General features: G+C 54.1%; 2 protein-coding genes and 1 pseudogene across 4 annotated transcripts; all 3 read left to right on the forward strand.

Annotated features, from left to right (window-relative positions):
- Nucleotides 1-219: 219 nt before the first annotated feature.
- The window catches only part of LOC128782943 (zinc finger protein 239-like), a 138,432-nt pseudogene continuing 121,518 nt past the window's right edge, over nt 220-17,133 (forward strand).
- On the forward strand, nt 2,117-3,465 carry LOC128782975 (zinc finger protein 239-like). Its single transcript, XM_053933568.1, has one exon. The coding sequence runs from the start codon at nt 2,309-2,311 to the stop codon at nt 2,963-2,965; it is 657 nt and encodes a 218-aa protein (XP_053789543.1). The 5' UTR covers nt 2,117-2,308; the 3' UTR covers nt 2,966-3,465.
- On the forward strand, nt 4,868-12,539 carry LOC128782970 (olfactory receptor 14I1-like). Of its 3 annotated transcripts, none has more exons than XR_008428929.1 (2): nt 4,868-7,727; nt 11,535-12,539. XR_008428929.1 is itself a non-coding variant. In XM_053933560.1 (2 exons), exons 1-2 carry the CDS (start codon nt 8,492-8,494, stop codon nt 11,894-11,896), a joined length of 366 nt encoding a protein of 121 aa, XP_053789535.1. In that variant the 5' UTR covers nt 8,418-8,491; the 3' UTR covers nt 11,897-12,539. The 3 variants fall into 3 exon arrangements, 1 of the variants encoding a protein (XP_053789535.1); XR_008428928.1 differs by lacking the exon at nt 11,535-12,539 and adding an exon at nt 7,874-8,296; XM_053933560.1 differs by lacking the exon at nt 4,868-7,727 and adding an exon at nt 8,418-8,495.

Here is a 17,133-nt window from a genome sequence, read left to right on the forward strand (position 1 = left end):
GAGGCAGCCCTTGGCATTCCAAGATCAGCCAGACCTGTCAGGTGGCCCCTGGGAGGCCAAGCCAGCCAGATCTGTTCCATGTTCCCTCGGTTCCATGGGACCCCACAGTGTCCCAATGGTCCCTTGCTTCCAGGAGGCCCTGAGGTGTCACAATGCCCCCTTGGTGACACGAGGCCCTGAAGGGTCCTCATGGTCTCCATGGTTCCATCAGGCCCCACAGAGTCATGATGGTCTCTGGGTCCATGAAGCCCCGCTGTGTCACCATGGCCCCTTGGTTCCATGGGCTCCCGTGGTGCCACAATGATCCCCTTGGTTCCATGAGGTCCCCACAGTGTCACAGGGATCTCCATGGGAAGGAAAGAACCCAGCCCCAGTGTGGCAGGGGCAGCCACCAGAGGCCAAGGCCAGCCAGACTTGATGGTACTGGCAGATTTTGGCTGGGAACAAACCTTGGATATAGGGAATTTGGGAGGTGGAACCCCAATTTCGGCCATTTCAGTGTAGATAAGAAGGATGGTTCTTTTCCATAGGAAGGAAAGCACAGAGCCCCAGCGTTTCAAAGGCAGAAGAGGAGAGAGATGGGGCTCCTGGGAGGCCAATCCAGCCAGAACTGTTCTTCCTGGCAGCTTTTGTCATGGAGGGATCCTTGGGTATATGGAATTTGGGAGAAGGAATCTCAGTTTTAACCATGGACACCTTGAGAAGAAGGATGGTTCTTTTCCATAGCAAGGAAAGCAACGAGCCCCAGTGTTTCGAGGCAGGTGAGAGGCAGCCACCAAGGGGCCAAGGGCAGCCAGACCTGTCTGTCCTGGCTGCTTTCACTTGGGAGCAATCCTTGGATGTGTGGAGTTTTGGAGGTGGAATCCCAGTTTTGACCATGGGTACCAGGTCAGGATGGATGGTTTTTTCCTACAGGAAAGAAAAGCACAAAATCCAAGTGTTCTGGAAGAGGATGAGAGGTGGCCACCCTTAGGCCAAGCCAGCCAGACCTGTCTCTCCTGGCACCTTTTGTCTAGGGGCTATCCTTGGACATAGGAAATTTTGGAAGTGGAATCTCACTTTTGGCCGTGGGTACCTGGACAGGAAGATGAGTTCTTTTCATTAGGAAGGAAAGCACAGAGCCCCAGTGTTTCAAAGGTAAGTGAGTGACAGCCTTCAGGAAGCCAAGGCCAACCAGACTTGTGAGTCCTGGCAGCTTTTGTCTGGGAGCTATCCTTGGATATAGGGAATTCTGGAGGCAGATCCCTAATTTTGGCCATGGGTGCCTGGTGGAGATGGATGGTTTTTCCTATAAGAAAGAAAAGCACATGATCCTAGTGTTTGAAAGACAGATGAGAGGTGGCCCCTGGGTGGCCAGGGCAGCCAGACCTGTCTCTCCTGGCAGATTTCGTCTGGGAACAATCCTTGTATATATAGAAACTTGGAGAAGGAATCCCACTTTTGGCCATAGGCCCCTGGAGGAGAAGGACAGTTCTCTCCCATAGAAAGGAAAGCCCAGAGCCCCAGTTCTTTATCTCTGCCATGACTCAGCCCTGATAACGCCCTCCAGGGGCCATCTTCTGTTCATGGGCCATTGAGTGTCACTGCAGGACTGATAAAATTACATCATCCCATTGTGGGATGCTCCACCCAGGGGAAGGAACCAAGCATTCCTGCCTGGATATAATCTCACCCTTGCAACACCAGGACCACCTTGCCTACTGGATTCCCAGAGGACAAGAGCTCCATAAGCACCACTGGACCTTCAGAGGAAGACCAGACCCTTCTACAGGATCTCTGCTTTGACAGAATCACGTTAATCACTCCCAGAGGACTGCAGCCACCATTTCATCAGACTGCTACCACCACCCTGCCCAACGGGGTGTCAGGTTATATCCTGACTCTGTCAGATTATTGCAGTGTTTCTGGATCATTGCCTTGATCTTAATATTCTTACTAAATTGTAATTCTGGCTTAAATTCTCCCCCTGATTTGCTCCAAACCAGTAGAAAACTCAATAAGCTCATCTCTTGTTTCCCTCCCAAAACAGAATTTCCCATCCCCAGACCTTCACCAGATGGAGGAGGAGGCTGCAAGGAAGAGGAAGATGTCCCAGGACATCCAGGCAGGTGAGGAGGAAGTCAGTGCCCCTTTCCCCCTCTCTCCTGCTCCATCTCCCAGCCCAGCCTGGCCCCCGGCTGCAGGACAGCCCCGCTGCCGACGCCGTCCTGCTGGGGACGCACTGGGGGGATCTCCTTCCCCTTCCCTCTGGCACGGAGGCAAATCCCATCCTCTCCTTGTCCTTCCTCCCCCAGACAAGGAGCTGAGGATGGAGACCAGGGATGACAAATCTCCACGGCAGAACCTCATGGAAGAGGCCGTTTTGAACAGCTCCATGGCACAGGAACACAAAGGGGAGGAAAATCCTTGGAGGTCCCACAGGAGGAGGGGCTGCAAACCCAGCTCAGGGTGCTCTGAGGAGGAAAGACCCACCCTGTGCCAGGAAGGTGGACAGAGCTCCAGGCAGAGCTCAGAGCTGGTGGTCCATGAGCAGATTCACCATGGGAAGAAGCCTTACAAGTGCTTGGAGTGTTGGAAGAGCTTCAGGCAGAGCTCTGACCTGATCCGCCACCAGATGATCCACACCGGGGAATGGCCCTACAAGTGTGGGGAGTGTGGGAAGGGTTTCAGCTGCAGCTCAGCCCTCGTCATCCACCAACGCAGCCACACTGGGGAGAGGCCCTACCAGTGTCCCGAGTGTCAGAAGAGGTTTCAGACCAGCTCCTGTCTCCTTCGTCACCAGCGGATCCACACGAAGGAGAGGCCCTTCCACTGCCCCGACTGCAGGAAGGGCTTCAACCGCAACTCCACCCTCATCACCCACCGGCGCCTCCACACTGGGGAGAGGCCCTACGAGTGTCCCCAGTGTGGGAAGAGCTTCACCCAGAGCTCTAACTTGACCAGACACCAGAGGAGACACCGGTAAGGGAAGCCCTGCAAATGCCCCAACTGCAGGAGGAGCTTCATGAACTGCTCCAGCTTCAACTCCCATAGGAGAGCCCACGTTGGTCAGAGCCCTGGTGATCCATGTTCCCTGTGATCCGTGCTGGGAAGACACCTTCTCCTGGCCCTGCCAATGACCTGATGTGGGATTGAAGAATATGAGGGTCTGGCCATGGCCCTGTCATTACATTCACTCCCACCTCAGGTCATTGCCAGGGGCAGGAAAGGGACTCTTTCTCTCTCCCTGAGGATAAGAGTGTCCTTTCCCAGCAGGAGGAAATACGTGGCCGGAAGACCCAGTCAGTTATTTTGTATTTTTCCCTGTAAATAGTGTTTCTTTATCCCTTCTGCTATCAATATTGTTTCTGTTCCTGTTTGTTCCTTGACTCTTTGCTGTTCCCAATAAATTGTTCTTATCCCAGCCCGGGATCACAGGCACTCACAGGGGTTCCTGTCATGGGCAGAGTGGGAGCTTTAGGCAAAGTTTATTAGAGAAGCTCCTGTCGGGTCAGGAGGTACAAAAAGGACCCCCTATAGCCCCTATAGATCCCCAGATAACTCCAGGGGCCTCCAGGCTTTCTAAACTCCTTTTGTGAGGGGAGCCGTGGAGCAGCAGGTTCCAATCTCTGTCCCCGACTTTTCAAGAGCTCGTATGTAAACAATTATAAAGGTGGAATTAAACCTTTATAGAATTTGTCCCACAGGGTTAAGCATGGCAAACCAGGGTTGGGGGTTGGGTTTTTTCCTTTCTGTTCGTTCCTTATCATCAGCTGCTGATTATCGGCTGATCTCTTATTTTGGGAGGAGGATGATCAGAGCCGCTGCTCTTGGGAAAGGGAGTTTCCACTGCTGCTGCCGGAGCCCGGCCCAGAGCTGCTTCTTCTGTCACGGGGTGAGCCTCTGCTCATGAGAACAGCCCCTAAACTGGGGCCTTATTAACACCTGCCCCACTAAAAGAGAGACCTATCCCCGTCTGCTGGGGTGCCCGGGATCCTGAGCTCAGCTCTCCCTGCCCTGCTGGGAGCCCCTCACCCCCTGCCTGCTGAGACATCCTGCCGGCCCAGCTTGCTGCTTTCCCAGAGTCCTGCTGGGGGCCCGGAGCCGGCTGCCCCCAGGGTTTGTGAAGCGGAGCCTTCTTCCAGCCCTTCCCGCCTTGGGACAAAGCCGCCATGGCCGCGTGCTCCCCGAGCCCGCGCCAGAGCGCCCCCTGCAGCCGCGCGGGGATCACCGCACCTGCCCTGCCCCCCGGGAGCCACCAGCGCCCCTGCCGGCCGTGCCCGGAGCTGCACCGCAGGGAAAGTGCCGCGGCCGAAAGGCTGCACTGGGCTCCTGTTCTGTTTGCTGCCAGTGCCGGAGGTGCTGCTGTTTGTTTGCTTTATTGTACACACTAGTGAAGAACGGTTATTGCTATTCCCACATCTTTGCCTGAGAGCCCCTTGATTTCACAATTCTAATAATTTGGAGGGAGGGGGTTTACATTCTCCATTCCACAGGAGGATTTTTTCTGCCTTCCCTAGCAGACACCTGTCTTGTAAACCAAGACCAATTTTGGCACCCAATGTGCAGTCCGAGGGCATCAAGAGAAAAAGGGTGAAATGAGAATAACAATTCTTTAATAACATATTTTTTTTTTTTGTGTACTTGATATAGAAAGCTTGTTAGGTGTCACCATGTGGTCTAGCTTACCCTGCTTTGGGTGGCACATGGTTGTGGCTACATTTTTCTCATCCTATAACTATGGCTACTGTGGCTGCTATCCAATTTGTTTGATGGGTTAATGCGGTGAGGAATTTATGGATTTTTAATTTCCTCTGGACAGTGGGCACATGGATTGGAGGCTCCCACACACTAACTGTATGTGTTTCGAATTACTTTAATAATGGTACCAACTGTGAGGAAATGACAGCAGGGGAAATTTTCTCCCAACCCCTCAGCCAGCTCTTTGGGTCTACAGTGGTTGGTGTTGCTGATGTGCCTGTTAAGCCTATTCTATTTAGCATTCAGAGGTAAGGGAAGATTGGCTTGGATAACTATCGTAGCAGGGCGTCCCCGGAGTGGTGATAATTAGCATTGACTCCATGATTCCAGAAGGCTGATCAATCGCTTTATTATATTATACTATACTATACTACTAAGAAACACTCATCACTCTTGCAGACAGTCCGATACAGACAGACCAGATTGGTTGATTGAAATCCAAACACCGTCACCACTGGCCAATTAAGAAATCACCCTTTGGTAAACAAATCTCCATAACACATTCCACATATGCACAACAACAGGTGCAGCAAGTGAAGATAAGAATTGTTTCTCATTCTTTTCTCTGAGCTTTCTTACAGCTTCTCACAGCTTCCCAGGAAAATCCTGGGAGAGCTCTCTCTCTCTGTTCAGAGGATATGTGATTACCACAGGTCAGTTGTGACAATGCAGGTCCAAGGACACCACGGTGACACTACGGAACCTCATGGAACCAAGGGGCCATTGTGACACTGTGGTGCCTCATGGAATCAAGGAGACATTGTGAAACTCGGGGGCCCCAAGGAACCAAGGGTCCATGGTGACCTTGTGGAGCCCGCAGTGTCACAGAGGAGCCGTTGTGACACAGCGAGGGCGCACGGAGCCGAGGGGCCATTGTGACACATCAGGGCTTTGTGGAACCACAAAGCCATTGTGACATTGCAAGGCCTCATGGAAGCACGGGGCCATTGTGACACTGCAGAAGCAAGGGGGACATTGTGACACTCCAGGGCCTCATGGAACCAAGGAGACCATTGTGACACTGTGGGGTCCCACGAAACCAAGGGAACATGGAACAGGTCTGGCTGGCTGGGCCTCCTGGGGACCACCTGACATGTCTGGCTGACCTTGGCATGTCGAGGGCTGCTTCTCACCTGCCCCTGAAGCACTGGGGCTCTGGGCTTTCCTTCCTATGGGAGAGAACTCTCCTTCTCCAGGGGCCTATGGCCGAAAGTGGGATTGCTTCTCCAAGTTTCGTTGTATGCAAGGATTGTTCCCAGCCAAAATCTGCCACTACCATCAAGTCGGGCCACCCTTGGTCTCTGGTGGCTGCCCCTGCCACACTGGGGCTGGGTTCTTTCCTTCCCATGGAGATCCCTGTGACACTGTGGGGACCTCATGGAACCAAGGGGATCATTGTGGCACCACTGGAGCCCATGGAACCAAGGGGCCATGGTGACACAGCGGGGCTTCATGGACCCAGAGACCATTATGACTCTGTGGGGCCTGATGGAACCATGGAGGCCATTAGGACCCTTCAGGGCCTCGTGTCACCAAGGGGGCATTGTGACACCTCAGGGCCTCCTGGAAGCAAGGGACCATTGGGACACTGTGGGGTCCCATGGAACCGAGGGAACATGGAACAGGTCTGGCTGGCTTGGCCTCCCAGGGGCCACCTGACAGGTCTGGCTGATCTTGGAATGCCAAAGGGTGCCTCTCATCAGCTCCTGGAGCACTGGGGCTCCGTGCTTTCCTTGCTATGGGAAAGAACTGACCCTCTTTTCAGATGCCCATTGCCAAAATTGGTACCCTCTCTAAAAAATTTCCTATTTCTAAGGGTATCTCTCAGAACAAAAACTGCCAGCTCTGGCTGGGCTTGGCCTCTGGTGGTCACCTCTCATCTGCCCCTGAAACAGAGGGACTCTGTTCCTTCGTTGCTGCAGAAAAAAGCAGCCTTCTTGCCAAGGGACCATGGCCAAAATTAGAATTTGGCCTCCCAAATTCCATTTATCCAAGGATTGCTCCCTAACAAAAGTAGACAGGACAGACACTGGCCCTGTCCTCTGGTGATTTTCTTAGACTATGAGCTGAATGTTTTCATTTGAAAACTCCTTGGAGAGCACCCAGAGATCTCCCAAGGTGGGGTTCTGAGGCCTCAGGCACATGACCACTACATATGGACAAAGGAGCTCTGTGCTCTGTGCTGTTGTGGTGGTTTTGCATCACACAAGTGATGTCCTGAGAGAAGCTGCTAGCAGTTTCCTCCGTGTCTGACAAAAAAAACCAATCAGTAATTAGCTTTGAGAGCTGACAATCTCTTAAACCACTAAGGAAACTGCAAACACCTCTGTGAAGACACAAGTTAAAGAGGAAGAAGCCTGGCTGGGTCTCTTTCCCTTCTGGCCAGCACAGAGGTGCCAAGGCCGGGCCAGCCCCCGTCTGGGCCGGGGCGGGCCGGGCGGCTCCTGCCGTGGGGCCGGGCCCCTTCCCAGGGAGCCCGCCAGGCCCCATCGGCTGCCGGGCAGGGGAGGGGAGGCCGCGGGGCCGAGGCCGGGCCGGGCCGTGGCTGCGCTTGCTGACATCTGGCCGCTGCCGAGCCCTGCCCCGCCGCCAGCCCGGGCCCAGCCAGGATCCGCCGGGCCCCAGGAGCAGCCCCGGGCCGGGCCGGCTGGGCCAAGCTTCTGCCGCCCTTGGGCTTGGCCCGCAACCAGCGGGCAGGGCCAGGAGAAGCCCTCGGCCCCGGCCGTGCTGCTGCTCTGCTCTGGCCTGGCTGCTGAGATCCTGGCCCTGCCCCCAGCGCCGCCCAGCCTGACACAGCCCCAGCGCAGCCGCTGCACAAACCTCCATGGGAAAACAGCTCCGGCCGCAAGGACCCAGCCCGGCCGGGCTCACGCAACCATCTGCAGGCCCCGCCTGAGATATTGACTCTTCCCGTGCTTCCATCCTCCCTCCAGTGAGAGAAAAGGACAAAGTGCAGGCACACACAGGAGCAACGTGAAGACACCGAGGTCAGTGAAGAGGAAGTTGAGTCCCAGATGGGAGGGATGAGGAGATGCCTTGATCTTGGGGCTGAAATCCTCTGGTAAAGCTGTGGAGAAGGATGGAATTGATACATCAGACTCTCTTTTTCCCTATAATGCATTGAAAAGAATAGGGAGATGACTTGTTCAGCAAAGGCCTCCATGCTAAAGTAAGCAAATGTTGCAGTAGCTGTGATCCTATGAGAAGATTGAACAGAGATAGAGAGAAGAGTGATGAGACCCTGTGCCCTCAGGGAGAGAAGAAGAAGATCTCTGTTCCCAGAGATGAAATGATTTCAGAAATAGTTGAAGAGAATTTTTGTTCTTAAACAGCTCATCTTTAAACCAATACCCATAAGTTGACATGGCCCATAAACACAGCTGTGGGAAAAGCTGTGAAAAAATGGGAGGGACTTCATGATTGCAGATGTTTCCAGGCAGCTGCAATTTCTGGAAATTAAAAGCCATGGGATAACTGTTTTCTTGTGGAGAAGTCTCCATAATATTAACAAGAGGAACTTCCCCCCCTAGGTGAACTGAAGAAAGACTATTCTAGAGGTGGAAAACTGACAGAAAATTTTAGGTTTTTCTCTTTACATTGTCAGGTTGTATGGAGAGAGGAAGTGTTCTGAAAGCTTTGTTCTGATTCTAATTACTCTTTCTATTAGTTACTATTAACAAACTATTTATTATACACTTTTAAAGTTCTGAGCCCACTTTGACTTTCTCCTAATCCTACCTCAGAGCAGGAAATGAGTAAGTATATTCTAGTGAGTGCACTGGTAATTAGCCAACACTGAACCCACCACACTAATTCATGAACTGGCTGAGAAATCTCAAATTGGTTAACCAATATCACTACAGAAACTTCATGATGGACGGCAGAAGAGAAGAGGGAAATCAAGGCAGAGCCATGGTTTGTCAGGACTTGCTTGATCCTAATGAGCCCCGTGGTGCATTTAGAGCTGAGCCCTGGAACCTCAGGGCCTGAGAGGAGATTGCACAAAACTTTCCAGGAGTTCAAGTCAGAAGAAAACTCCAAAGTGTCTCGAGGCATTAATGGGTGCCACTGAGGTCCATCCCCAACACAGGCTCCTCATGGACTCCTTGGAGGAGAGAACTGGAGGCCAGGATGGCACAAAAACCTCTCAGAGACTCAAAATGGCACAAAAAACTCTCAGTGTGGAAAGGAAAATCCAAAGTACCTTAAAAAAGTTGAGTATCTCAAAGTATTAATGAGCCCCACTGAGTGTCAGTACAAAGCTCCCAAGGGACTCGTTAAAGCAGATAATTGGGGCCATGATTGCACAACCCTCTCACAGAGTCTGTAGCAAAGGGAAACACCAAGTACCTTAAAAGAACTGAAGTACCTTGAAGCATTAATGAGCCCCACTGAGTGTTGTTCCTGACAAAGCCTCTCCAGGGACTAATTACAGCAGATAATTGGAGGCCATGATTGCACAAAGCTCTCAGAGACTGCAAGGCAAAAGCCAAAGGCAAAGTCCTTTGAAAAACCTGCAGTGCCTGGGAGCATTGTGGAGCCCCCAGGGCCATTCCTGAGCAAGGCTCCCCAGGGACTCCTTCCAGCAGATCCTTGAGGCCACTGGGATGTGGGCTAGGGGGGGATGCTGAGGGCAGGACAAGGGGCTGACAGTGCCCAGCCTGGCTGGGGCTGTGCCAGGAGGCCCCAGGGCCTCAGGACAAGGTGTCTCCTCAAAGCCCTTGGTGCCACAGACCCTGCTGTGCCCCAGGCCACCAAGACTTGGCTTCTCTTTGTCCCCACCTGTCATCAGTGCCTCCAGTTCTCTGCTCTGCCTGGGGCCTGGGGACACTTTCTCAGTCATGTCCCACACTGGGACCCATTAAAAGTCAAAGAAACTTTGGAGTTGGATTCTGACTTGCAGTTCTGGAGAGGTTTCTGCAGCTCCCTCTCAGGGCCTGATGTTCAGGGCCTGAGCACAAAGCCCCAGAGGCTCATTCAAGTCCTTGTGCTGTGTCTGTGCTGCTGAGCTGGGCCGGGCTCCTGGCACAGAGGGTGATGCTGGTAAGCAAGCAGAGCTTCAAAAGCACATTTCTCTGGATGAGCAGCTCTTCTCCCAGCCCAGCAGGGCTGGGGCACTGCCTGCAGCCAGCGCGGGCACAGCCCAGAGGCACAGAGAGCTTCAATCAGTCAGGGCTGGGAAGGTGCTGAGAAGTGCCTGGGGCAGAATCACTGCCAGCCCTTGGCACAGGAACCTCTGGCTGCAGGACAATGCAGCTGCAGCTCCTGCAGTGATCTCCTCAAGCTGGAACATCCCAATGCCCACAGACCCTGTGAGTACAACTCTGAGTATTTCTGGTGCAGGGCAGGTGAAATGCTCATGAAGCTCAGACAATCTGAGGGGTTCTTATCAGTCATAGAATATTTCCAAGACAAGGATTTGATAAAAATGAGGAAATTTCCAGTGACTTGGTATTCAGTTTCCTAATATTGAAGAATGGCAGGGAGAGATGATAAATATTAAAGGTTGATTATGAATTTTGACAAGTGCATGTGACATCCAAGCTGTTACATTTAGCGATCAGTAGGTTCAGAGGAGATCCCTAATGTGCTTTCAGCCACTCTGCCCATGGACAGCAGCAGCATCACCTTTGCTGGAGCCATCAGGCTCAGTCTGAGCTGTCCTTTCTCCAAGCTGCAAACAGAAGCTGCCCCCAGCCAGTGCCCTGCAAACAGGCAGGGTTCTGTCAGGCCAAGGAGAGTGCTCAGAGATTTGGGGTCTGGGAGTGCTGGCGGGAGAGATCAGGCACAGGGAAACTCCTGCAGGAGGAAAATCTCCAGGAAGCAGAGAGAAGATCAGGGAAGGAGAGAAAACAAAAGCCAGAAGTGCTGTGGCAGGGAGAGTTCAGAGATGTGCAGAGGATCCCCTCCAGTGCAGCCCCTCCCTCTGCACAAGCCCCCTCCCTCCTGTGCCCCCAGCCAAGCCTCTGCCCTCAGGACCGGGGCTCCAAGGCGTGCAGCCCCTCCTGTGCAGGCAGAGCTGCAGCAGAGCCGTGGGGCAGCTCTGCAGCCCCGGGCCCAGTTCCCTCTGCAGAGCACAGGGCTGGGAGCAGCTGCCCGGCACTGGGGGCTCTGGCAGGGGGCACAGCTGGCTCAGGGTGACACAGCTGTCCCCAGTGCCCGGCTCTGGGCAATACTGGCAGTGCAGCCAGGGAAGGAGCTGCATCTCCCTTCATCCAATGCCATCAGAAGGACACTTGGAAGTCTCCCTGAGATTTCAGTCCAAGCTGGGAGATTCAATCCAGGGTGCAAACCTGTCCTAGAGCATCTCTGAGTTATAAGATTGATGGGGAAAGGCAGAGGTGTTGTGACACTGAAAATGCTGCAGGGTGAAAGGAGCAACGTGAGTCCTTGGCTCCAAATGTGGAGCTGGGCTGTGCTGGATCCATCTGCTCTCAGCAGTACCTGGGGGTTTTAGAGAAAAGTGGGAAGTTGATCATCCTCCCCTGGAGAAAGGTTAAAGCCCGAAGAAACTCTCAAGAGGTCAGAATGTCAGACCACCTCCCCTCACTCCCCTCTGATCACGTTGCCTCACACAACTTGCTCTGTTTTCCCTGGAGGCAGCAGAAATGCTGAGGGTTTCTGATATCCAAGAACAACAGGACAGATAAAGAGAGATTATGAAGAAAACCCCAGAACTCATGAACACTAAAGTGTGTCTGTGTGTGTTCTGGGTAAGGGTGTATGGGAAATGGCTTTGATTTTGGTTACATATATCTCCTCTAACTCTTCACTGTCCTTTTCTCCATGAACAGGTGCCCATGTGCAGCCACAGCAAATGTCCAACAGCAGCTCCATCAGCCACTTCCTCCTACTGGCACTGGCAGAGACGCGGCAGCTGCAGCTCCTGCACTTCTGTCTCTTGCTGGGCATCTCCCTGGCTGCCCTCCTGGGCAACGGCCTCATCATCAGCGCCGTAGCCTGCGGCCACCACCTGCACACGCCCATGTTCTTCTTCCTGCTCAACCTGGCCCTCAGCGACCTGGGCTCCATCTGCACCACTGTCCCCAAAGCCATGCACAATTCCCTCTGGGACACCAACACCATCTCCTACACTGGGTGTGCTGCACAGCTCTTTTTTTTGTCTTTTTCATCTCAGCAGAGATTTCCCTCTTGACCATCATGTGCTACGACCGCTACGTGTCCATCTGCAAACCCCTGCACTACGGGACCCTCCTGGGCAGCAGAGCTTGTGCCCACATGGCAGCAGCTGCCTGGGCCAGTGCCTTTCTCAATGCTCTCATGCACACGGCCAATACATTTTCCCTGCCCCTGTGCCAGTGCAATGCCCTGGGCCAGTTCTTCCGTGAGGTGCCCCAGATCCTCAAGCTCTCCTGCTCCAAATCCTACCTCAGGGAACTTGGGCTCATTGCAGTTAGTGTGTGTTTGGCATTTGGTTGTTTTGTGTTCATTGTTTTCTCCTATGTGCAGATCTTCAGGGCTGTGCTGAGGATCCCCTCTGAGCAGGGACGGCACAAAGCCTTTTCCACCTGACTCCCTCACCTGGCCGTCGTCTCTCTGTTTATCAGCACTGGGGCATTTACCTACCTGAAGCCCTCCTCCATCTCCTCCCCATCCCTGGATCTGGCCCTGTCAGTTCTGTACTCGGTGGTGCCTCCAGCCCTGAACCCCCTCATCTACAGCCTGAGGAACCAGGAGCTCAAGGCTGCAGTGTGGAGACTGATGACTGGATGCTTTCAGAAATGTTAAACTGCTGGCCAATTTCTGCCAATCATTTGTAATAAAAGTAATCTTTGATACTTCTTGTTGGTTTCGTTTTGCAGGTTCTTATTCTTTATTTTACTTTTAAATATTGTCCACAAGGAAATGTCTTCATTTGTTCCACTTTTCATTTTGTTTCCCACCAACTTCCCTGTGCCCACAGACTGTGTCAATGAGGGGCTGTGCTCTCAGTGGCTTTAAAGGAACTCAAGGATCTCCCAGCAAGTTTTCTGCAGAGATGCCCTTTTGTTGCCTTCTCTGGAGCTGCAGCAGCAATGTCTGTGTGCAGAGCTGGGGGCAGATCAGTGCTGGCACAGCAGCTGTGCCCAGCAGCAGCAGCAGCAGCACTTGGTGTTGGCAGTGCTGCTCCCGTGGCCCTGCCCCGCTGCCCTGGTGGCCCTGGTGTTGCTGCAGGGCCTGAGTGCTCTCGGGGCCGGGCACAGTCCTGGCGGTGGCAGTGCCGGGGCTGCAGCAGGGACAGGCCATGGGCACTGCTGGGGCAGCGCTGACGCCTCAGGCCAGGGCCTGGGGGCTCCAGGCTCCTTGCCCAGGCTCTCTCAAGAACACGGCCAGGCCAATGCTCAGCACAGAAAACCCCCGTCAGCAGCCCCAGGCTGGCCGTGGGCAGGCTGGGGGCAAACAGCACGGCTGGTGCTCTGCCAGGGCCCTGGGGGAGATGGGAAGGAGCAGCAGAGCAGGGGCTGATCCATCCCCAGTGCGCTGCACAGCCCAGGGCAGCGTCCCAGAGCGTCCTCATGGAGCTGCCAACAACATCCCCCCTCTGCAGCCCTGGCCTCTCCCCCAGCTCACACAGGTGCCGCATCCTTGCAGGCACAGACACGGCAGCGCTGGCTCAGGAGCCCCTGTTTGCATTGCACACAGCAGGCGGGAGCACCCCCGTGCTGGTGCTGTGGGGACATGAACCTGAGGCAGCACAAATGCCATCAGCCCCTGGGGCCAGGAAGGGCTGGGGGACGCCAGGGAAACCACTCAGCTTTGTCCTGGCCTCTGCACTCAGCCAGAAAGTTTGTTCCCATCAGCTGGGACTTTCCTGTCCCACTGCAGATGCTGTTGCTCAGAGCCAGGGCTGCCTGGCAGCCACCCCCAAACTGCCCTGAGCATTTCCTTGGCTTCACCTCTGCTTTCTTTACTCTTCCCTGGTGCAGATGTCTTCCTCTTGCCCAGCACTGTTCCCTCCTCTGCACACAGCCCATCCCTGTTTGCCCTTTCCCCTCTGGCCCCACTCCCCATTGCAGTTCCTGACTTGGCACCATGGGAACGTCCCTTGGCAGCAGGATCATCCCACAAGTGCTGCAGGAATTGTCTGCAGGCTCCTGCAGTGCCTCGTGCTGCTCCCTTGCCAGAGGCAGCCCAGGCCAGGGGGGCACATCTGGGCTGCTGTGTCTGCCTGTGGGGCTCCCTGTCCTGGGCAAGGAGGAGGAGCTGCAGAGGCTCTGCAGGACTGACAGGATGGGCTTTGGGGCTGTGAGGAGAAGCTGAGGGACCTGGGCTGCTGCAGCTTCTGAAGAGGAGGCCCAGGGCTCCTCCTGCAACTGCTCCAAGGCTGGTTTCAGAGAATCCCAGAATCAGCAAGGCTGGAAAAGACCTTGGAGATCATCAAGTCCAGCCTGTGCCCTGACACTGCCTTGTCTCCCCTGAGCCTCCTCTTCTCCAGGATCAACAACCCCAGCTCCCTCAGCCTCTCCTCACAAGACTTGTGCTCCAGACCCCCCACCAGCCTTGTTGTCCTTCTCTGGACACGCTCCAGCCCCTCCAGGTCCTTCCTTATTTGGGGGGCCCAGAACTGGACACAGCACTCAAGGTGCTGCCCAAACAGTGCCCAGCACAGGGGAAGAATCCCTGCCCTGCTCCTGCTGGCCACACCATTCCTGATCCAGGCCAGGAGCCTGTGCAGAGCCCTCCTACCCTCCAGCAGATCAACACTCCCAGACAACTTGCTGTCACCACGGTTTCAAGAGGCCTCAGAGTGTCCCAATGGTCTCCATGATTCCATGAGGCCTCCCAGTGTCACAATGTCCCTTTGGTTCCATGGCACCCTTTGGTGTCACAAAGTCCCTTGGATCCTTGGGCCCTGCAGTGTCACAATGGCACTGTGGTCCCCCAAGGCCCTGCAGTGTCACAGTGGATCCTTGGTTCCATGAGGTCTGGCAGGGCAGCAATGCTCTCCTTGGTCCCACAGTGTCACAATGGCCTCTTGGTCCCAAGGGACACTGTTGTGGTCTGTGGTGGTGGCAGGCACAACTTTCCCTGAGAGTGTTTTGTGCTGACGCTCCAGGGGTCTGGGGGTTAAAGACAAAGAGAAAGGGGGGTTTAGGGTATAAATACAGGAAAAGAGGGGGTGGAGGAGAGCATCAGGGATCCAATGGTCTGAGGGCTCAGGGGTGGTACACAGGGAAAGGGATTGACGGGGCTCACCCCCAGATTGGGGTGATCCCAGGAGGCGGTAAAGTCTCTCCTCCAACCCAGGCCTTCAAAGAAAGACTCAGTAGTCTTCAGTCGTTCGGTCTCAAGGTAGTTTATTGCATGTTGTCTCAAGGCACACACACTCCCTGACATTCCCTCTGACTCCTTCTCCCTCTGCGTCTCTCTCCCTCTCCGTCTCCGTCTCCGTCTCCGTCTCTGTCCCTTTCTGTCTCTCTCCGTCTCTCTCGCCCATGGGCTGGTGCCATGTGTTAAATGTTTATAGTTTTTCCTCAATGCCTATCACCTATATTGAACAGGGACTTTCTACTCTAAACCAATCTGAGTGCCAACATCACCAAGAACATGGAGGATTGGAAGGAGAAAGAAGGAGGACAGGGCACACCCAAATCCCTCCATCTTAGAACCTTGACCCCCATGTACAAAACTCAGACCCCTCTGTACAAGGCCTAAAACCCCCCTGTACAGCACTCAAAAATCCTACCTTTCACTTTGTGACTACTTCTATTATAATATCTAAACTTTTGTGATTTCTTGTTCTTCCGGCAAGGTTGGTAAATTGTTCCATGGATCAAATTCAAAACCACAGGGGTTCCTGGGTGCCTGCCAGGGTCTCAGATGCTTCTGACCTGGACCCAGAACATCCAAGAGTGTCTGAGGGACACCTTGGGTTCCAACACCTGCCCTGCGCCTCTGTCCCTGCAGGCTGTCCTCATCCCCCGGCTGCCCCACCTCGCTGGCCCCTTCCTTTGCTGACAGCTCTGCCTCCTGCCTGCCTCTGCCTGGCCACACAAAGCCTTGGGCTGCTCCAGGCTCCTTCTGGGGACGTGTTGCACCACAGCCCTGCCCTGGGAGGGAAATTCTCCTCTTGTGTCCAGTCTGGACTTCCTCTGCTGCATTTCTGGTATAATTTCTCTCTCTGGCTGTTTCCCTCTATGGAGAAAAGCTCCACCATTTCTGAATCCACCCTTCAAGCCCTGCCAGGCCACTCCTGATCTGTCCTCAGTCTCTTCACAACTGAGCCCAGGCACATCAGCCTCCATATACGTGTTTGGTTCTTGAGGCCTGCAAACCCAGCCTGGGAGATCTCTGGGCCCTCTCCAAGGTGTTTGCAAATGAAAACATTCTGCTCATGTCACCAGAAACCAAGGCCAAGCAGAACTGTCTGTCCTGGCAGCTTTTGTCTGGGAGCAATCCTAGGATAGATGGAATTTTGGTGGCCAAATTCCAGTTTCTGCCATGACCCCTGGACAAGAATGTCAGTTCTCTTCTGTAGGAAGGAAGGCACAGAGCCCCAGTGCTTCTGAGGCAGATGAGATGTGACCACCAGAGGCCAAGGCCAGCCGGAGCTGGCAAGATTTTTCTGGCAGATACCACTGCATACAGGAAACTTTATAGGGGAGATACCAATTTTGTCCATGGCTGTCTGAAAAGAGGGACAGCTCTTTTCCATAGCAAGGAAAGCACGGAGCCCCAGTGGTTCATGGGCAAATGAGAGGCAGCCCTTGGCATTCCAGGATCAGCCAGACCTGTCAGGTGGCCCCCGGGAGGCCAAGCCAGCCAGACCTGTTCCATGTTCCCTCGGTTCCGTGGGGCCCCACAGTGTCCCAATGGTCCCTTGCGCCCAGGAGGCCCTGAGGTGTCACAATGCCCCCTTGGTGACACGAAGCCCTGAAGGGTCACAATGGCCTCCATGGTTCCACAAGGCCCCACAGTGTCATGGTGGTCTCCATAGGAAGGGAACAACCCAGCCCCAGTGTTCCAGGGGCGGATGAGCTGCAGCCACCAGAGGCCAAGGGCAGCCAGATCAGATGGTGCTGGCAGATTTTGTCCTTGGATATAGGGAATTTTAGAGGTGGAATACCAGTTTCAGACCTGGTTGCCTGGAGGTGAAGGACGGTTCTTTTCCATAGGAAGGAAAGCACAGAACACCGGTGTTTCAGGGCCAGATGAAAAGCGGCCATCAGAGGTCAAGGGCAGCCAGACTTCTCTGTTCTGGTATTTTTTTGTCTGAAAGCAACCCTTGGATATAAGGAATTTTGGAGGTGGAATCCCAATTGTGGTCATTTCTGCATTGGTAATAAGGATGGTTCTTTTCCATAGGAAGGAAAGTACGGAGCACAAATGTTTCAGGTTCAGAAGCAGAGAGCGGTGGCTCCTGAGAGGCTGAGCCAGCCAGAGCTGTTTGTC

Source organism: Vidua chalybeata, assembly GCF_026979565.1.
Source record: "Vidua chalybeata isolate OUT-0048 chromosome W unlocalized genomic scaffold, bVidCha1 merged haplotype SUPER_W_unloc_5, whole genome shotgun sequence".
NCBI lineage: Eukaryota > Metazoa > Chordata > Aves > Passeriformes > Viduidae > Vidua > Vidua chalybeata.

Coding starts and splice junctions, on each gene's coding strand:
- LOC128782975 (XM_053933568.1), top strand. CDS start 2,309: ATGGAGACCAGGGATGACAAATCTCCACGGCAGAACCTCATGGAAGAG.